Source organism: Protopterus annectens, chromosome 8.part0 (genome assembly GCF_019279795.1).
Source record: "Protopterus annectens isolate FY-2018-M chromosome 8.part0, PAN1.0, whole genome shotgun sequence".
NCBI classification, from domain to species: Eukaryota; Metazoa; Chordata; order Ceratodontiformes; family Protopteridae; genus Protopterus; species Protopterus annectens.
In genome coordinates this window covers 913,943,067-913,965,023 of record NC_056741.1, presented here as the reverse complement: position 1 = coordinate 913,965,023, position 21,957 = coordinate 913,943,067, and the positions used below count along the sequence as shown (strand labels likewise).

The window sequence follows — 21,957 nt, the reverse complement described above, 5'->3', positions numbered from 1 at the left end:
TCATCAAGGCATCTACCAATAGCACGCCATAGCACTTTAAACTTGGGGCAAATGCCCCCTTTACCCCAACTTAGCTATTCCTTTGCATGATATTTTGCTTACCACTTCTCCAGTATAGAAGGGTAAACTTTTTAAAGTGTGTGTGTGTGTGAGTGTGCACTCTCTCTTGTGAATGTGTGTGTGTGTGTGCGTGTGTGTGGGTGTGTGTGTGTGTGTGTGTGTGTGTGTGTGTGTGTGTGTGTGTGTGTGTGTGTGTGTGTGTATGTAATGGGGTTAAAATAAATTGTTGTAATCAGTATGTTTTTATTTTATTACAAGTTCATATTTGAACTGAACACATTCAATAAATGTTGCTTTAATTGCTTTTTACAGAGGCTGTTGGTGAATGCAAGTGAGTGATCTTGCTGTCATTTCCTCAAGAAAAGCAGCCGGCATTCTGGTTTTGCATAACTAATGTGGCTATATCTCTGTACTTCCATACTAATTATATAATTATAACTCTGAGGTTACCCACCCTTAATAAAATGGTGTATTTCTTTTCTCTGAGGATGTACAACTTAAGAATTAGAATATTTAAGTTGTGACATTATGTTAAGGATTCTTGCGAAGCAACAGATGTTCCTCTCCATCGTAAAAACACATCAATGTTCATCTTACTGCTTTTCAGGACTGCAGTGGTTATTCTGATTTCTTTTTTTTTTTTTTTGTCTTCCCGACTTTGGCAAAATTGTATTCAGCATTGAAAGTGGGAATCAGTTAAGATGTACTGGATATACTAAGTAGTTATTGCCTAACAAATGACTGTGGAATATTCTCTAGTTGTTTATTACTATTACTGATTTGCCTCATTTTAATCATCTGTTATAATCAATTACACCTCTCCATATTTTACTAGTTAAGCTTTCTGTTCCAGCCCTTTTATGACATGAATTAACATTTATAATAATGGCATAGTTAATACTAATACTAATATGAGAAAACACTTACTCACCTCCGCACCTTTATCAGTAACAGCCCTGATTCGAATTAGAGGTGTCAAGGTTCTGCAAGCCTGCTTACCAAGCTGACCGATCTATTATGGCTTGTTATTTAATGTATGTTTCTTGCATTTTATTGGATGTGAGGGAGAGGCTTTAGCATAGCCAGGATGTTGGGATAAAAAAAAAAAAAAAAAAGATTTCATTTAAGTCTTTCTCTAAAGTCAATCTGTGCTAGTAGACAATGTAATGGGCGTGATTTAGTTTGTTTCATGCATTCCAAATTCCACCAGTGTTTTTTATTCCACAGCTTTTCACCAAGGCCACTCTCTGTATGAATATTCAACCATCTTACTATTCTTACCTCTAAGTCATCTTGCTTCTGTTTTAACTCTTGTATGCCTTCTCTAAAATATGCTATTCTTTCAAACTTTGTTAATTTATCATAAGCACTTATACATGTCTATGTTACCTCTCTTCCTTCCTTATGAGCTTAGTTGTATGTATATTGTATTCCTTTGGTCACTCTTCATATATTTCTCCAACAGACCTTGCACCATTTTACGATTTTTTGTAAACATAATTTTTTATCAGCATCTTTTTAAAAGTATGTTTTCTGGAGCTGTACATCATCTGACATAGTTATGCCAAGATTATTTGCATTTTTATTGCTTTTATCTCTCATTACTCATTAGGTATGGGGTTATATAATCCTAATGTATTAACTAGCAGTATTTTGCATCAAATCAAACCTACCACTTAACTAATATTTTTTCTGACTATGTTAAGTCTGTTTTCATGCAATGTTTTTGCAAATGTTTGTCATCTGCACAGATGCATACCCTTTCATGTAATTCCTTTGTATCTCACTTACACCGACCCTTAAAAAGACTGCTCCCAGATCTGGAACATATATGTAACTATATAATTTCTTTGCTGCAGGTTTGCTTTATCATTACCCTTAATGATCTTTTGTGCAGATTTCATGATCTGTCTTCTCCACTTTTGCTAATGAATGCCAGACATTTTAAAAATATTATGTTTTCCAGCCCATTTTATTAGATGATTTTACAAATGGCACTAAGTATGCACATACCATGTTGCCTGCCTTAAGTGGTGGAGAGTCATAGGTATGGAATCACAAAACAAGCAATTGCAGGCCTAGAAATTAAAGGCATTAAAGTGACCATATAGGTCTCAGAGTTAATGTCCTTTCACACACTATTGCAGGATAGTGACTGACAATTTTTAATGTGAACAAATAAATCATCTGTGATTGATGTGGCCAAAAACATGTTCTATATCCTGAAACTTATAAAATCTATAGAAAGCTTTCCTGAGATTGAAGCTTCACTATAATCTTTATGAAATGTTTACAGTAAAAATAGTATTGCCAACTATTGTGACAAAAATATATGATAAAACCTTATAAGAAATGTACCCTTTAAGACATTCATTTAGATGACTAAGTAAATATGTTTGTTTTGTTAGCTGGCATAAATTATTTGGTTAGACAGTCATAGTCTGTGAAAGTTCAGAGACCATAAATACAGAAGGGAACTTTTGTGATGCCATTTATTTTACTTGCACAGTAACTTCCAGCTAAATGAAGTTGAACGCTGAGATGTGCAATGTTTTGTTTTCCACAGGTTTTGCAAAATATGAAGGACTGTCATCAAATGAGGTTACAGGTAGGTTATTAACTCAGTTAATTTAGCAGGCATGACTGAGAAGATTGCCAGCTTTTGTTTTGTGAATGTAATGAGAACATTTCACTGATTTTTTTCTTATAAAAATGACACAACTTAATGCAATACTCCAGTATTCAACATGTGTAAGCATTTAACCACATCTGTAATAAAATGTGAGCCAGCCCATTGACACAACTTAATGCAATACTCCAGTATTCAACATGTGTAAGCATTTAACCACATTTGTAATAAAATGTGAGCCAGCCCATAGGCAAAGTACCTCATTGTAGCCTCATTGAACTAAGCTTGGGGAAATACACATAAAGCCTATAGGGCTTGCAGGGGTGGTAAGTAGATGGGTTAATGGCTACCTCTGTTTTTGCATGTGTTGGGAAATCTGTGCATTTGCCTCCTAATATAAGCTTAGAGACTAATACTACTTGCATTGACTTCATACACTCAAAGATACATTGTCCATAGTGTATGAAAAACATTATTCCTATGTTAGCGGCAGGGTTATAGTGCTACCTATTCCAGTATGGCAACCATGTGTGAAGGAACCCTACCTGTAGTAACCCACTACAGCCAATACCAAAGAAATGAACAGCGGTGGTATAGCACTGAGAGAATATAACTGTTACCCCCTTTTCTCTAACCGTATCGGGGTTATATCAAACAGAGTGATTAACTCAGAGATATTCTCTGACATCAGTGCTGCAGTTGTTGGTTAGGAATATTTTTGATTTCTTTGTTAAGAATAATGGGGGTCCTGTTGACATGGTTGGCATGCAGGGCCTTATTACATAGAGAAAAATGTCAATAAAGATTAAAATAGACATTTACAGCAAACTGCAATGCAAAGAGATTTGAAAGGGTGACTTGGGGAAACTATAATACAAGGTTTTAAAAGAAGATGTAAAGATGGGACAAAACCATTTAACAAGATGCACTCCTCACACATACACTATGACATAATGCCACCTTGTGGCAGTTACAGGAGCTGTAGAGCTATACCACATGAGCAATGTGAGTGGAAGAACCTAAACACTTGCAAGGAATGGAGGGCAATGCACTGTCTTCTTATGAAGATTGAGAGAGAGAGAGAGAGAGAGAGAGAGAGATTGTAGAGAGGCATTTTCAAGGGGAACCTGACAGTCTCAGAGGGAAGACAGCCTCTGTTGTTAAAGAGAGAAGTTTGTCTCTCAAGTGGCTCAAGGATTGATTGAGTGAACCATTTACACTAGACTTTTTCAGGTAGCATGATTTTAAAGAAAGTCTGTGTTGAGGCTTTTTGAAAGGAGGAGTAGCCTCCTATAACTTTGATGTGAGTATTGTGATGGGAGCTTTCCCTGTGTTCCATTGAATCATTCAAAAGCAAGTCATGCTTCACTTATTTTTAATGTCATGCAGTGCAACTCAGAAACTTAAAAAAGGTCAAAAAGTTCTTATTTCCAAAGCGAACAAGCCCACTTGCACCCTCAATATGGGTACTTTGTCTCCCCAACTATTATATATACCATCTCTTTGGTTGCACTACAATGGGAAAAACACTGCAATGAACTGACAGTCAGTATAGTTTTGACAATTTGTATTAAAACAGAATCATAGTAAACCTGCTTGACGGGAATGCCTTACCAAAGTGATGGAAAGCCAACAATGCATGATCACTTCATCTCAGTGTATGCTGTGGTGTTTGGAGTGAATGGGTAGTACTGGTGAGTGTACAGACATTGTAGTCTGAGTGCATATAAAAAGCACACATCTTGTGGTTTGAGTGTGCAAGAGATAGCCTTCCAGTTAGGAAGAGGAACAGTTGTTTTGCAAGTTTATAGAGCAGTGATCCTAAGTGAAGGTTGGATCTTTGCTGTATGAGTGGTCTGTTCACCTTCTTTTGTGCAGAACAGTAATGTTCCAGGTTGCATGGGGAAATGTTATAAAGCTACAGACTTTAACAGTGGTCTGAAGGGCATCAAGGTTTTTCTAGGAATCGTAGGACAGCATATTCTATTTGGTACACAAGAATACTTTTAGCCATTCTTGCATTCATGGATAAAATGTGCAACTATCTTCCATCATCAGAGGAAAGGTTTATTGACCTTTTTTTGCTAGTTGATTATGATGGGAGAAGGTTACATTTTGATCATACTGTATTCTTAGGTACCTGAACCATGGTGTAGTTTCAGAAGGCTAGTTGTATTCTTGTTTAATGTGCCACTTCACATGGACTGAGGCTAGTTTTTATTTAGTACAAATATCAACATTTGTTATTAAATAGATATTTTGTGTCATATCGAGATGCTAGTGATCTGAGGCATTTTTCAAGTTATTTAAACACTCAGTTGCTGAGTTATAGGCTGCTTAATTCAACAATATACGAGCTAGTTAATTTTCTAGATGAGCTTAATACTATGTTCTTGGGTGATACCAGCACTATTTTTACATGTCAGAGCTTACTTAAATTAATAAGGTCATGCTAACCATTTAAATCTGTACGAGTTTTTTTTTTGTACCATTGTATAATCTTTTAAAGATAACTAAAGACCAAAAACAAAGGGCCTAACTTTTTAAAAACATTATCACCTTTATTAATCCTTCGGAAATAATTACTGGTGATACCATCACTTGATGTGGCATCTAGCCTCTATTCCTAAAAAAAATAAGCTTTGTAGGTTCACAACAAAAAAAAAAGACCTTGTAGAAATTTGTAATAACTGCCATCATGATAAATAACAAAGATATCTGCACAACATTTTCCTATCTATGATGCTATACAGTTGCACACTTAATTTTGTCTTATATTATCTCAGTCTTAAGTAAAGTATAACACCAGCTTCTAAATGTAAAAGTTAAAGATGAACTGTGTTGGTGTCTTTCTGTTATTTCTCATATCATAAAACCTCTAACACCAAGTTTAAGAACATGAAATGCCCAGCCATTTATCTTAAGATAACACAGCACTGAGACCATAGATTGTTCTTTGCCCCCTAACTGTCATCCTGTGTCCCGCCCAACTGCTCTTATCTTCTGTCTGTTCCATTTTAATGCATTAATAAAGTAATTATAACACCCTCATCATTTTAGAGAGAATGAACTTTGTAAACAAAATTGTCAGGTCTCAAACAACTGGTAGCACTATATTTACATGATATATATTCCATTTTATTGATTATATTCTCAAACAAGGAATAATATAAAATGCAAAGAAAGCTGTATAGCAAGAATCAGTACAGTATAAGACAGAGGTAAGGAGACAGAACTCATCCCCAGCCTCAGTCGATACACTGATATTAAAATGTAATCCATAATCAAGATTCAGACTACTTCCATCCAATCAGAGAACACTGTCACTGATGTCATATAATGCACCATACAAGTAAAGGAATAGTAGTACAGCAAAAATGAATGAAATGCCACTCCACAGTCCCTTAACTTTTTGTAACACTGACCTGTGTGTATGGTAATTAATATAACTCAGTGAACTTGATGATTTACTGTTTGCTGTGTGGTGATCTTCTGTAGCACAATGAGGCCCACTGTAGGCATGTGTGATTTTATCATGCTATTTTGGAACTTCTGGTATGGTCCTTATGATAATGAGCCTCATTCAAATGAATGTTCATGATCTGCACACTTAAGTCATTGCACAATTAACCAATATCAAACTAAGATGCTTGGTCAGCTTTGTGAACTTAAATGAGTACCTTCGAAGTGCAATGAGCATGTGTGGGCAGGTCAATAATCCTGGTCAGAATGTGGGGCATATATTGTTAAAGAGTGACAATATTAACAAATGTAGGCACTATGATCGCTGTGCAGTATTTCATGCCATTACACCATAACACTGTAATGCCACAACATGTATTTTTGGGGTAATGTAGTGGTGATACTGCAACTAGTCATACTTAATAACTGCCCAAGGATGCATATCATGTGTTGACAACATCAATGTGCATGACTGTGAAAGTGCTATTACATTTCTTTGAATTGTGACCTGGTGAATGGCCACGGTTTCCATGGGGACTGATGGTAGTAGGGCTTCAAAGGAAGATATATCTTCAGCTGTCGTGTAGGGAGCACTAGGAAAATCTGACTGGGGACTCTTATGAGGGCTCCCAGTATAAATAGGATGCCTGACATAGTCTTGCCAGGGCAGTGACTGGTGCCACTGGTATACCCTACTCTGATTAGCAGTGTTGGCACCACTTCAGCGACCTGAGGATCCACCATCCTGACATTCTGCACCAGCAGTGCACGAAGACAAATATGCAGATATTTAAATCTATTTACACATATTCAGAATTTCCTTTACAGTCAGAATAAATTTTAATCCCTATTAGACCCCACTCATTTTTCCATAACCACCATCTGAATTGACTTAATATTTTTGCTAAACTCCATTTATCATTAAACATAATTCCATTTCTTTTTCATTCCATATAACCCATATAACATAACATTTTTATTCTTTTAACATATTCTTTACTTCTGTTCTTATAATATCTATATTTAATTATATCCAAGTTTATTTTATCCACATCTTCCATGTCTTCCAAAAAAATCTTCATTATATAGTTTTCACCATATCTTTTTACTCTTTTACATTTCAAAAACACATGCTCCATAGTTTCTTTTTCTTGACAATATAAACATATTCTATCACTTTTCATTTTATACAACATATTTCCTTTTACTGGCAACTTATGTATTACCAGTCTCCACAAAAAAAATTTACATTCTGCCTTCTTTGCACCATTTGCTTCTTATTTTTATAGTTTTAACTTTTTCATCTGTTACATTTTCCCATGGGTTTACATAATAATGTTTTATCAATACATTCTTATACCACACTTTTCTATCTTTTTCTACATCAATTTTTTATTTTCCACAATAATATTTTTTATTGGTAACATTTTATTTCTTCATTTATACACCCCTTTTCTCTTTTACTCTTTTTACTATACCCCAACATTTATCATACTCACACTTATACAGTTTTACTACTAATCTATCATCTTTTTCATTTATCCACTTTAACACTATGTACAAATTTAATGAAACACCATATACTACTGTGTTAATTAACCCTAAACCTCCTTCTTCCTTAATTATAGACAAAACTCCTGTTTTTATTGGATTTAATCTAGAACCCCTTATAAATGAAAAAAAACTGCAATAAATGCTTTTCAAATACTGTTGGCAACATAAATACACTTGCTAACTATGCTGTTTTCTCAATCAGTACTGACTTTATCAAATAAACTTTTTTTCTGAATATTAATTTATATGTTCTTCAGAAAAGACAGGTTTGTTTTATTTTACCTATTTTTTCCCGTTGACCTCTACTTGCATCTTTATTACCATATTTTATAACTAACACAGAAATTGCATTAATTGTAAAATATATACACCCTATCTTTACTACATCATCTAAGCCTTTACTTTTCTCTTTATTTAAAGGCATCCCTATCCTCTCTAGATACTCATATGTGCAATTTATTACTTCTTTTATACACATTTTGTTTTTTGCAATTATTATAATGTCATCTATATATGTTAATAGAACTGGAATACTTAACCCTTCAGGTGTTATATACCCCACCTCCTTCATTTTATAATATTGTTTCATATACTATCACATTCATAACTAATGCAAAGAGTATACAACTCTTTGGACATCCCTCTCTTACACCACTGTTCATTTCTAACTCTTGGATTATTCAACCATTTGCAAGTATGTTTACTTTATTATTAGTATACGCTGATACATAATTTCCTAACTTTCTCACTTATATTTTTTCATTATTCCCCATAAGATTTCATGTCCAGTTGCATCAAATGACTAGTCTGTTATCATGATTGCCCCTTCTTCTTTTCTATTCATAATATAATCCACAATTTCTTTAACTATTAATAATAATTCTTGACAACCCTTCCCCTTTATACTATGCATACTAGCTTCCACAATAACTTACATTTTAGTTTCAACTCTTTTGTAATATTTTCATAAAAATCTTAAAATGATTATTATTCAATAATATCAGTCTTCGTTTTTTTAATTGTCTATCATCCTTTTCCATATCAATTTAAGTATTGCACTACATAATTCTTTACTAATAAAACATTCATTTAACCATTCATTCAAAATCTTTAAAAAAATACCAATCCCTTAAGTGTTTATGCATTTCATATCCTATTCCATCTGGTCCTTTCATTGCATCTATATTTACTTCTTCTAATACTTTATCTAGCTCATTAAAAATCTCCTTTTCCAACTCTTTATTCTCTTTTTCTGTTAACTTTTTTACTTTCCATATTTTTTCCACTGACTTCTTTTTTCCCTTAAATATTTCTTGTACGTATTGTAGTACACTATTAATAATCTTTCCTGAGTTCTTTCTATTTACTTATCTTTTTACATTTTTTATTTTTCTCATTACACTACCATATTCCTTTACTAATCTGCTTAAGTAATGTGATAATTCTTCTCTTTTTATTGTAAAAATATCTTTGCTTATATAACAATTTTTGTATCTTCTCTTGATTTCTGACATATAATTATTTTTCTTTGTCACAGTACTTTCTATTGTTATGTTCTAAATCTCCAATGCATTGTTATATGTTCTTTTATATTTTTCTTTCTTTACATTGCCACTGTCAAAAAACATTTTTTATGTTTTTCCTTAAATATTTGCCATTCAGGCACATTTTTATAAAATGTTCTCATAGTAATATGAACTTTCCATAACTGTATTAGTAATCTCCATAATTGTATTAGTAATCTCTTTTCTTCTTCATTCTATGCTTTCTTATTTATCCATTTTATTCCTTTGCCTATTTTTATATATTCCTTGTTTTTCTTTATCTCTAGCCATATTTTAAGATGATCAGAAAATCCTGTTTCAGCTACCATCCCTTCTCCTATACCTAAACTTCCTGATACTATAAAATAATATATTTTAGTTCTATACATACCCCTTTTGTAAGTCTATGAATTTTTGTCCCAAAGTTTTAACTTACCACATCTTACAATTTCTAACATTTTTCTTATATCATTTCCTTTTCTTTATGCTTGCTATTTAAAATCACAATAAAAGTCTCCTATAGTTAAAATATTCATATTTGTTACTACATAGTCTAAAATCTGATGAAATAATATTTCCCCCTTTTTACAATTAACATAAACATATAATATTTTAATTATATAGGCTTGTTCTTTCCATTTTAAATCTACATTGGTTAATCTTCCTATTTTTGCTAAAGTTACATCTAATATTTTTACTATATTTCTATAGAATATGGCTAATCCAGAACATCTCTTTGTCTTTGTGTCTTTTGGCTTTTCACGGTTAGGGGTCGCCACAGCGGAACTCCAGTCCGCTAATGATTGGCAGTAGATTTTTTATGTGCTGAGTTTGCCAGCCCTGACGCACAACCTTCAATGAAGGTATGCCCCTTCATGCATGCCTCCACACAGAAGACGCTCTAGCTGAGAATCGAACAGGACAACGTCTTGCTGTGAGGCGACAATGCTACTGCAGCACCACTAATTTCCTAAATTCCAGCTTATCTTTCCTCCCCATAGTTTCTCTGTAATCTTTCTTCATTTGTTAAAAAACATGTGTTTTCTAATATAATTACATCTAGATCACATGCATTAAACTATTCTAAAATTCCTATTCTTCTTGCTATATTCTTAATACTATTCACATTTACAGAAAGCACTGCAAAATGTTTATTTTGCCTTTTCCATACATTCATGGTTTCATAAGTTTATAGTTAATTGTTAGGCTAACATTGTTAATAGGCCATGCTAAGCCTAGCCAATTTCCCTCCCAAAGGTGAGAATCAAACACCATATCTTCTGTCTTTGAGTCAAACACCTTAACCATTATCCCAATTATTAGCTGTATATACATATATATATATATATATATATATATATATATATATATATATATATATATATATATATATATATATATATATATATACTTTTTCATTCATTTCCTTTATTTTTTTACTTTGTACTTACCCTTTAAATTATGTACGTATCCCTTTAAATTATCTTTTTCTGCCCTTTAACTTTTTACCAGTAGAATTCTTTTTTCTTTTACTACTTCACAAGTTATGTCTTCATCACTTATTTCAGAACCTTCTTCTGTGTCCTCTTTGTTATTTTTTCTCATCTAATTTTTCTTCTATTTCTACTACTTCAAAAACTTCTTCTCTTTGTCCATTTTCTTCTCTTGCCTTTTTTCTTACTCTTATTTTCATTTTTACAATCCAGCCATAAATGTCCGATTTTTGTTACATTTATAACATTTCAATTCACATGTTTTTTCCATCTTGTCCCATTTCCTCACAAATATAACATTTTTTTTTGTTGCAGTTACTTATTAAATGTCCTTTTCCCCCCCCACACACAAAGAAGTATTCTACGTCACCCCTATTTCCATTGCACATTTATCATGCTTGCTATATGTATCATTTTTTCTTTGTATTTTTAATAAAACATTACTAGTTAGTCCCACTAACAGTCCATAAATCCATTTTGTCAGGAACGTTTGCAATGTCCAGTACTTCTTTACATAAAGTTTTCAAATGTCCTTTCAAAATCTCTCTTTCTACCTCTGTTTAAAATTGTACATGACTTTTCTTTTTTGTTTTTCCCTGTTAAATGATTTTATCATGTAAAGATGTCATGGGTTACAGTCCTTTTTTTTGTATTCTTCAGGAAAAATTTCCATTGAAAAAATAGTCTCAGATATAATCATACAAAATGACTCTTTGCCATCTTTTATTTTGTCTGCATATGCTATCTTTTCCCATCTCACCACTATTCTTCAGGATTGTCTCTGCATCCTCCTATTGTATTTACTCCTTAATGTTCCACCAAGAAACATCTCCTTCATTTTCTGGCTCACTCTGAACCACCATTTCTTTAAGCAAATCATCCCAGAATTTTAGTTAATATCCATCATTTGCTGACTCATCTCCATCAGACATATTTCTTTAAAACATTTCATCAGAATCCTCCACACATTCTGCGGTCTCAATATTTGCTTTCTATTCCATTTGTTTCACCACTCTATCATCTCCCTCTCTTTTCATCTGCCCCCATGTTCTCCAGGCCACTTCTGTGCCTGAAGTGGAAACAGGAAGTGCTCCTACAAAATGGGTCCCACTTACAACAATGACAAGTAGGGGAAGATCCCCAATACCCTGGACAAATTTCCCTTAGTGGTGTAAATATCCCCTCAGGCATCCCTGAAAAGAGGATTAACTCAGTCAACAAAGGATAAATAAAAAATAAATAAATATGTAGAGCCTGTATAGAACAATAAGTAACAGTCAGAATGGTTATCTAAAATGTAATAATGATGATGTCATTTTTTTGTTTGTTTTTCTCTCTCTTACTCGGTTTGCCTCTATCCTTTTTTTGTTTTTTCATGTTTGCTGTTTTGTTTCTATCTTTTATTTGGCTGTGCCAGTGATGTGTCACAGGTCTCCACCTTGCCATTGGCCCTGGCCTTCACTTGATTACACTTCATCTGGCTCATGGTCTACCTCCCCATTCGGATGGGAAAAGGCAATTTGGGAGCATCACTAGTGGCCAGTGTTGGTCACTTACTGGAGCTGAGTGGCATTGTTCAGGGAGCCACAATTCTCACCCAATGGGAGTTGGCAGCAGAGGTATGGGTGGTGGTGAACCATTAGCTTGATAGGTTCATAGGTTCATAGATTAGTACTAGTCTTACTGCCCTTATGGGCCTTTTTAAGCCTAGCCAATTACCCAATGTGAGAATCAAACTCTGCACCTTATGTCTGAAAGGTAAACACCCTTACCATTATGTTCTTTTGGAGCTTAAACAGTTGTACCACTTTCTATCGCTGCCATTACTGCTACCTCACTCACTGCCCAGTGGGGAAGGAAATTATGGCAATGACTGACCAGTCCCTGGGTATAGCCTAGATATCATGGTAGCAGGAGTGGGATACAAATCCTATCCCCCACCATGGTATTCCTTTTCCTTGTGTGTCACCTTCCTCGCCTGTTTGCTAGCCAGCCCCCATCACTAATTGTCCTTTCTCTAACTGAATGTCATTAAATCCATTGTTAACCCCCTTTGCTGTAGGACCTTCTCTACTGATTGTAGTCTGTGTTTTGTGTTTATGTGCCCAGTTTCATATCTTTACCCTATTGTCACCCTCCGCCATCCACTTACATACTTCCCCATCTACCCTTCTTAAAATATGGGTGACTATCCCACAAAAATGTATACCCTTTCTCTCCCTCCACACCAACTCTTACCTCTCCTCTGTCCTTGTTTGACCTACCTTATTCCAACTTTTTATACACCCATTGCCTTCCCATATAACGCTATAAAACTTTATGTAAACATTGCTGGAAGCCACTTAGTGTGGCTGTATATATACCCTTTCTCTCCCTCCACACCAACTCTTACCTCTCCTCTTTCCTTGTTTGACTTACCTTATTCCAACTTTTTATACACCCATTGCCTTCCCATATAACGCTATAAAACTTTATGTAAACATTGCTGGAAGCCACTTAGTGTGGCTTCCAGCTATTCTTGTAGCATCATGAGGTAGTGCATATGCATGCACTTAGGCACATATGTGCTAATAGCTCACTACTTTTCTTTGCAACATTCTTGGCTGCAGTTGTAGGAAATGCTCTCTCACTGCCAAATGTGTCATTTCTGTCAGTGAATTTCTTAAATAATAACAGCTTGGGCTGCATGATTGCTGCTGTCAATTGATAATTAAATTCTGGCCACATGACATACCCCAGCATTTTCATGGTTGCATTTGCACAATTTGGAGTGCATATTTCTGAATCCTTGGGTCTGTTTGTAAATAAACAAATGTAATACTGAATGGCCTCACTGTTCCATTGATAACTACGCTTTTTATCTTTCTTTTTTTTTTTTTATTTAGAAGTATTAAAAGAAGCCAGTGATATTTAGTAGGTATTTTAACAGCTATGATGTCTACATTACCATGAAACATTTTAAGACTGTGTCTTTATTTCAGTTTAGCGGAGTTATGATCCTGTTTTTTTAAATTAGATATTGCTTTCTAGGTGAGAGAATATTTAGGCTTAACCTTACTAGACTGAACATATAATACAAGATGTAGAGTATTAGATCTAATTATTCTTCATTTTACAAGTCATGGAGACAGAAATGGATTTCTACTATATCAACATGGACTAAAACAATGAGTAAAAAGGCCACACAGTTAAACCAATCGGTAAAAAGTAAAAGAAAAATCTAACCAAGCTAGATTATCCACTGTGTGATTCCTTAAAACCTCTTGTATTTGAGGTACCATGGGGTATATATGTAAATGGCCACTTAAGAACATCAGGTGTTCCAGCTATATGGCAGTTATGAATGTCCATGACTTTTTTCTTTTTAAGTCTGTTATGGACAAATTCAGGCCAATAAAGCCAAACCCCACTAGCTGCAGACATTCATGTTTCAGCCTTTGTATAGCCTCATAAGCACAGCATAAGTGGACTGCTTGGCTAACATTCGGCAGCACAGAGTTGCCATACCCAGCTGATGTCCATAACCATTAGGGTATCTGCAAAACAGCCCAACTAACAAACTAAAACAATGAGGAAGAAGGACACAGACAAATCAATCAGAAAAAGTAAAAGAAAAACTCTAGACAAGCTAGGTTTTCCACTGTGTGATTCCTTAAAACCTCTTATATTAGAGGTACCATGGGATATATGCAAACAATCCCTTAATGACATCAGATGTGTCAGCTATATGGCAGTTCTGAATGCCCATGACGTTTTTTCTTTTTAAGACATCAGCTGGGTATGACAATCCTGTGTTTCCAAAGGTTAGCCAAACAGTCCACTTATGCTGTCCTGAGGAGATCATAAGAAGGCTGAAACATGCATGTCCACAGTTAGTGAGGTTTGGCTTTATTGGCTTGAATTTGCCATAACAGGTTTAAAAAGAAAAATGTCATGGGCATTGAGAACTGCCATATAGCTGAAACACCTGATGTCCTTAAGGGTCATTTGCAGATATCCCATGGTACCTCTGATAGAAAAGGTTTTAAGGAATGACACAGTGGAAAATGTAGCTTGGGTAGACTTTTCTTCTACTATATCAAGACAGAGAAAGCTACATAGTATACATTAAGATAAATAAAGTTATAGAGTACACATACATAACACAATATAGTTACACTACTGATTATCTTTGGATAATTTCTTTGAAGTCATCCTGAGATACTTTAGACATTTAAAAGACAGTGGAAAACTTGTGAGGTCATTCAGTACCTTTTATTTTTTGTGATGTGAATGGATGATTTATTTCTCCCATGTAAACAGTCATCTAACTAAAGAATACCACCAATACGCTTTGATACATGAACTGTTTGATAGTGGCGGAAGTGTTGATATCTTATTATAAATCTAGTGCTGCATAACAAAGTAAATATGCATACCGGTCCTTATAAAAACAAGAACTTAAATATTCAGAATTTCAGTGAGGCATATAAGTTGTTTATCTCTGAATTTGTATTTTTGGATCAGTGCACATGTGAAATGCAAACTATGTATTTATCCGACAACTTTAGATGGAAATACTATTGTTTCTATATAAAAGGTATTAGCTGTTATATAATGCTTGACATTTTTTTTACATTTAAACTGCATCAGGAGAAGTAAGTTTTCCATGTCAAAGAAGAAATAAACATATCACCATCTTTAATCAGTCCAGTGACCCGATCTGCCATTGGAAACATGGACAGGAACAGGCTGTATGTCTGGAACACTATAGTTTGGCAGAACAAGGAGAAAACAAACACATCCTCCTGAATATATTAAATGCAACTGAAGAAGATGATGGGTTTTACTTTTGTGAATATCAGGCAAATGGAGTTAAAATTTTGGAATATATGCATAATCGTAAGTATAAATTATTATAAACTCATGTTAGCTTTCCTACAAATATGCATACTCCCTGAATCAAACCAAGAGATAACCATATAAAGGATTTATATTGGTACAGAAATGCAGTATTGATGCCTTACTGTATGAGATTTAAGTTCGCAATACCATGAGGTGCTGCCATAGAAACACTCAGGTAAGGGACAAAGTTATAGGTGCATTATTGCTACAACTCTCAGATGATAAGTTTTTCATCTGAGAAGTCATGTGATAAGAAGGATACACATTAGCACAAGACAGCAATCATTCCAGATAATCATATTATGACTATTACTGTTTATGTCTTTCGTTGTGAAATCAGGTCCACCTACATATTTTTGTTAAGTACCACACCATGTCATGAAATTGTTTGGCTGTTTTAGTAACATTTATACATATCACTTCTATTAATAAACCATGTTTACAACTCTTCTATGTGTGCAACAAAATTGCCCTTCCAAATCTTTGATTCTCATCCTGCTGACTTTATTTTTGCATCATAAAGTATTCATATGGCATAACTGCAATTCCTTAGGAAACTCTATGCAGTTTAACACTATAGGATATAAAATGTTTTGATTTCATGCAGAACTGCATGATACCAAAATGTCTGTCACTAAATTCAGAATAAGTGGCATACAGAACTAGTTCTGTACATTGCTGGGAGATTCTGCTTAAGTTTTACTTTCTGACACTGTTAAAGAAAGATTTGTAGCTATTTTAAATTTATATTCTGCTTTGAGCTTCCCATTGTTACCATTAAATTATCTGCTAGTTTGCTTAGTTATGGTGTTAAGGTGGGTAGAATGAGGCCTCTTAGAATCATTAGTTCCTTTCTTTTTATATAATTATTTTAATGGGTATTCTACCTTAAGAGTTTTTTAACTGATAATATTTTATTCAGTACAAAGTATAAACACAGAAAACATCTGATTATGAATGATAACCATTTGCAAACTGCACAAATAAACAAACCATGTTACAACTTTAACAAAATGGATCTACTTTGTATAAATGAAAGTACAATTAAATGAATCTGACTTACCCAAGCTGATTTCTCCGAAACGGCATTTCAACGAATGGATGGACTGCCAAATTTCTTTCCCTGTGAACAGAACCACTTGGCCACCATGGTAAGTAACTGAAATGCAGCAAAAGTAAGCCCACCAAAGTGGGGGGCTGAGAACCCCACACCCCTATATGGGGGGGGGCAAAGCCCCCCACGCCCCCATACTTAAATATACCAACTCAGAGATCGCACTAAATGGAAGAGAAGGCACAGTTCACCATGATGACCAAGTGGTTCTTTTCACAGGCAAAGGATTTTGGCAGTCCATGCATTCAATGAAATGCCATTTTGGAGAAGTCAGCTCGGGTAAGTCAGATTTGTTTAAACGTGCTTTCATTTAAACAAAGTAGATCCAACAAAATGTAATCATAGACATTCCAAACTTTTAATAATCAATCCTTAGCCCACTCCATAATTTCACTCACTTTAGAGTGATCACTTGGATTTGCTTCATTCCCATCAGAGCTGGATCATGGTCAGCTTATATAATTATCATGGAGATTTGTATTATATTTAAATTTCTATTTTCTATTTTATTTTTGGAATAAAATTCTTGGAATTTATTTTCTATTTTAAATTTTACAAAAAAAAAACACACATATTGGAAACAGACTTAGCAAGAGAAATAGTAAAATTCTTTTCTCATGAAACCCACATTTACTGAAAATGCATCTGGCAACCAGTTAAACTACAACAGATGTGCTGGAATTCATACTCAACTAGCATATGACAAAGTAGTAATTATTGTCTATGTGAAGGGGCAAGAATTCAAAAGATAAATGTGTAAAGCATTTGCAAACAGCCTGGGGCAGCCCAATGGACACGTGTCCCTTTTCAGGAGCAGACAATGAGAACTGTTTGGTGAAGTAACTGGGCAGATTCACATAGAAGACAAAAGACTGAGAGACCCAAATCATGTACTATAGAAAGTAGCTTTTTGACAGCTCATAGCCTTACTCATCTGCACTAAGTGCTTGACAAATTGTTGTAACCCAAACACAGTGCATTTCACCGCTGTGTACCTGCAAAAACAAGCACAATTAAAAATGTATTCATAGCTAAAAAGTTAATATTAAACTCATAGACATCAAGCTGTACAGTTTATTCACAACTAAGTAATAAACACACTTTCAACATTCAACAAAAAAAGGATCACATCCAAAGAACATGGCTCATATGATGCTGCTCCAGTTTACTACAATCAATTTCCTTCCTTTACAGCATAGCTACTCTGGTTTTTAAGTTGTTACAAACTAGCAGTCCTGAGGACCATTTAGGAGCCTAGCTGAAATTTCCACTTGACCCAAAGAACGGTTTAATTAAGGACCTTGTTCAAGGGCAGTGCATAAATATGAGGCAACATCAGAGATGTTCTGCAACACTGGGGATTTTGCATCAACATGTATTTTGTCAACCATGATGTAACTCTGACTAATACTGACCATAGTCCACAGCTTATCTCTCAAGTATACATCAAGAGGAATATTCATAAGGTTTGAGTCTTAAAAGGTCCATGTTACTAGCAGTAACACACTGAATGAACTGATATCCATAAATAATGCTGAATCATGTTAATTCATCAAAATAACTTTTATAAGTATAAAGTAATGCTTTTTAACTGTCTGTGAGCTTCCCAGATGAAGTTGTTAGTAAACTGTTAGTAAGTGTTCCACATTTTGCCCATTTATTCCACATTATGAGATGTAGAGTTTCACACTTTGGTGAAAGCAGGACCTCAGTAATTTACCAAAGGAAAAAGATGTTAATGGAGATCTTGCAGTTGGTGTGGAGGATGAAGGGTCTTGCCGCTTGTAGCTAAAGTACAGGGTTTGACTTTGTGCAAGACACTTAACTAGAAAGTGACCCCTAACTGGGGCATTAAGCACATACACACACACACACACACACACACACACACACACACACACACACACACACACACACACACACACACACACACACACACACACACACACACACACACACACACAGACTATCCACTCTTGTTGCATTGGCTGAACTGAATACTGCTCTCACTCCCCTACTGCTCATTGCAGACATGGTCTGTTTTATAAAGAAAAAGTGGTACTTGGACTAAAATGGCTTCATTGCTAATACTCCAGTGATCTGTAGTTCAAATTCAACTGCTCATTTGCTTTGAGTCCCAGCTCATTGTCTCAAAGCATTCACTAGTGAAAGAGGAGCTGGCTGGGGAGCAGAGTCCAGCAGGAAAGGACTTTTTTATTTATTTGATCTGCATCCCATAAAACAAGTACCTGCTATGGAAACAATGAGTGTTGAATGCACGGGAGCAGATCCAGGATCCAGGAATGTTGATCAGCACTCCAGCAGGAATGGACTTTTTTATTTAATTAATGTTGATGGCTGTGACCCCCTCCCAGCAAGCACCAGGCCCTAGGCTGCCTAGTGTTGTATCCGTTCCTGATTCCTGTTGCATTAAACTAGTCTTTGCCCAATCTTCTTTGGCTTTTCTACCACCCAACACTGCAACCTGAACAAGCATTTTGCATCATGATTCAGCCTATTTTGGTGTAGGACCCCAATTTCCTCCAGGTTATACACTTTGTTCATCATATCCCTAACTTCCTCCATGAATAGTGGGTCTAACCACTTCCACTTTCTAGTTGTCATCTTTTTGGCAATTATCAGAAAAAAGATATAATAGGTTTAGTTAACAACTGATCAAGCCTTTTACCATGACTGACCTTAAATAGTATAAGTTTGTGTCCAATTTGACTCTACCTTCCCAATATATCAATGACTGTATCACATAGTCTGGTGTGTGTCATGGCCTTTTGATCATCACACACCTCAGACTATGTCAAACTCACCCAGGTGCAGGGCTGCATCTCCCCATACCCCCCTTTCTATATTTACCAACTCCAAACTTTTACTACAGTGGGAAAAGGGTAAATTTCCTGGTGGTGGCCAACTACTTCTGCTCTCTGTGTAAACCATTCACTGATGTGCACATTTGATGTTCTTGGTTTGATGAATGGAGATTTGCGGAGCTGACCATTCAATTGTTAACCATAGACCTATTACTACAGACTATCTGAGTTTTCACTTAATTGACTTCATACCCTGATGGGGGTATAAACACTTTCAATAAACCAAACAGCCTCAGGAAATCTTATGCTGGAAAAGTCAAACAGACAAACAGATCATCCACAAAAAAGAGATAATTTAGATTCTTATGAACTCCCCTTACAAACTTTTATTGCAGAACGCTGTATAAATTTAAAATATTTCCAACATTAAATTAGAGAATGATTGGACAAGCTACAAATCAAAAAAATTAGGAAATGGGTAAGAAAGTATGCCTTGGCCTTCATCATATTTGGAAAGGCTACATCACCATAGATTGCTGCAAGGGCATTCCTGATCTTCAAGTCAGGCCTCGCTAACTTTTCTTGAAATGTCTTAGTTGTGCTATTGCAAATCAACTTCAGTAACACTACTTTAAACCGCATATATTTGTGATTATTGTTTAAACAGCTTATTCTGAAAGTCTGTGTAGTGCAGTGACATAGTTGGCTGCATCTGCAGCATTTTGCATTTCTGTTCTCCTAGTCAACCTAAACTACAATACAACTGCCCAGATTTTTGCTCAGAAAGGATCACTGTAGTTGTTTTTTTCTTTCTTTTTGCTTTCAGATTTAAATAGGGTACTGAAGAAGTCTTGCTTAAGTGCTCAGACTTGGATGATAGTTAATTGTGTATAGTACTTCATCTATTTGATGTTTCTCAGACATAATCATAAGCAGAATGTATTCCAGATAACCTGACTAGCCAGATTGGGTCTGTATGAATGCCCTTACCCTACCGGTGGACAAAGATTGAACTCTCGAGCTTCAGTTGCCTGAGGTTCATCCTGCTGACATTGTTCCAGAAGTGATTCCCTTTTTCTTGGAATTTCCCTATTTTTCAAGTTGGTGCAACCCTGGAGTTGGTATATATAAATTCAGGGGGTGTAGGGGGCTTGACCCCCACATCAATAGGTGCAGGGGGATTGCCTCCCTGCAAAAACACATAAGTGTTTTTCAGCTGTTTTTTTTCCCCCGCAAATGGAGTTCAAGGATTCTGATCCTCCATGAATTTGATTTCATCCACTCAATGTGAAAGTGTATGAATCCAGATACTAAGTTCATTATGGCATTTAGAGAAGTCTTTGAAACTACAGAATATGCAGATTTCTAAGATTAGCGTGGATCTCTACACCTGGGTTTAGAAGTGTGGACACATTCTGATCTTCCAGTACCAACCACCGTATCTCTTTCCCAAATTAGATGGCTTATATTTGCACTGTTGTTCCTCCTACTTTCCTAAAATAAACAGAAAGACATCAAATGATCTCCATATCCACACACCAAAAACCCAATACTGCTTTCAATAATTTAACCACTGCACCACTGCTTTCCTTCCTCTCAGACTCAACATACTATAAATATCTCAAAGGACCATTTTCAGCCACTTCCCAGGCCACAAAGTAAATACAGTCATTGCAGCAAATATCGTTAAGTACAGTGCAAATTATAGTCAAATATTGTAGTTAAACAAATAAGCAATACAAGGATAAGTTACAATTGTAGGAAGATCTTCAAGTTCTTAGTTACAGTAATGAACTGTAATTGGATATTAGTTATAAATGTAACAAAAGCAGCAATGAAGCGCAAAAGACAAGAGTAGATTATAGTAAGTGCTGTAGAATTACATTTTCTTATCTACAATAGTTAATATATACATATGCTTGTTAAGAAGATTGATTCAGTGGATGTAAAAAGGAGGAATCTAGGTTATAAAAGGGAAAAAAATAAACCATTGCTGATAAAGCAAGTACCATTGTTTATTAAGATTTTTTTAATTATTTGTAGAATAATGTCATATTGTTAATCTGCCTGATATCCGTAGGCAGGGAGTTCCAGGCATAAGGTGCTGGTTTAGAGAATTCTCCCCACTATAAGCATGAAGGGGTCCTAATGAACAATAAGGTACTTAAGGTTTGTTAAGGAAATGATTTATGTGGTGTTTTTAGTTTACAGCAAATGTGGGGGTGGGGTGGGGTGGGGGGCATTAGAATTTGTAAAACATTTTGTGGAGTAGGAAATTTAAAAGGAGGTTAGATCTGATACTAATGGAGCCATTTAGCTTTCTATATGGTGGTGCAAAGATGTTCTTGCCTAAGAGCAAGGTGAATGAATCTGAGTATTCTGTTTTCAGATC

The 21,957-nt window shown here is 35.2% G+C and overlaps 1 protein-coding gene across 5 annotated transcripts in view; it reads left to right on the top strand.

The window, feature by feature from the left end:
• LOC122809153 overlaps positions 1-21,957 on the top strand; it is a 1,026,347-nt gene that overhangs the window by 475,643 nt on the left and 528,747 nt on the right. For all 5 annotated transcript variants that reach the window (XM_044080437.1, XM_044080436.1, XM_044080435.1 and 2 more), the window contains exons 8-9: positions 2,627-2,668; positions 15,375-15,623. In XM_044080437.1, coding sequence (XP_043936372.1) covers positions 2,627-2,668; positions 15,375-15,623 — 291 coding nt within the window. The remainder of the gene's footprint in view (positions 1-2,626; positions 2,669-15,374; positions 15,624-21,957) is intronic.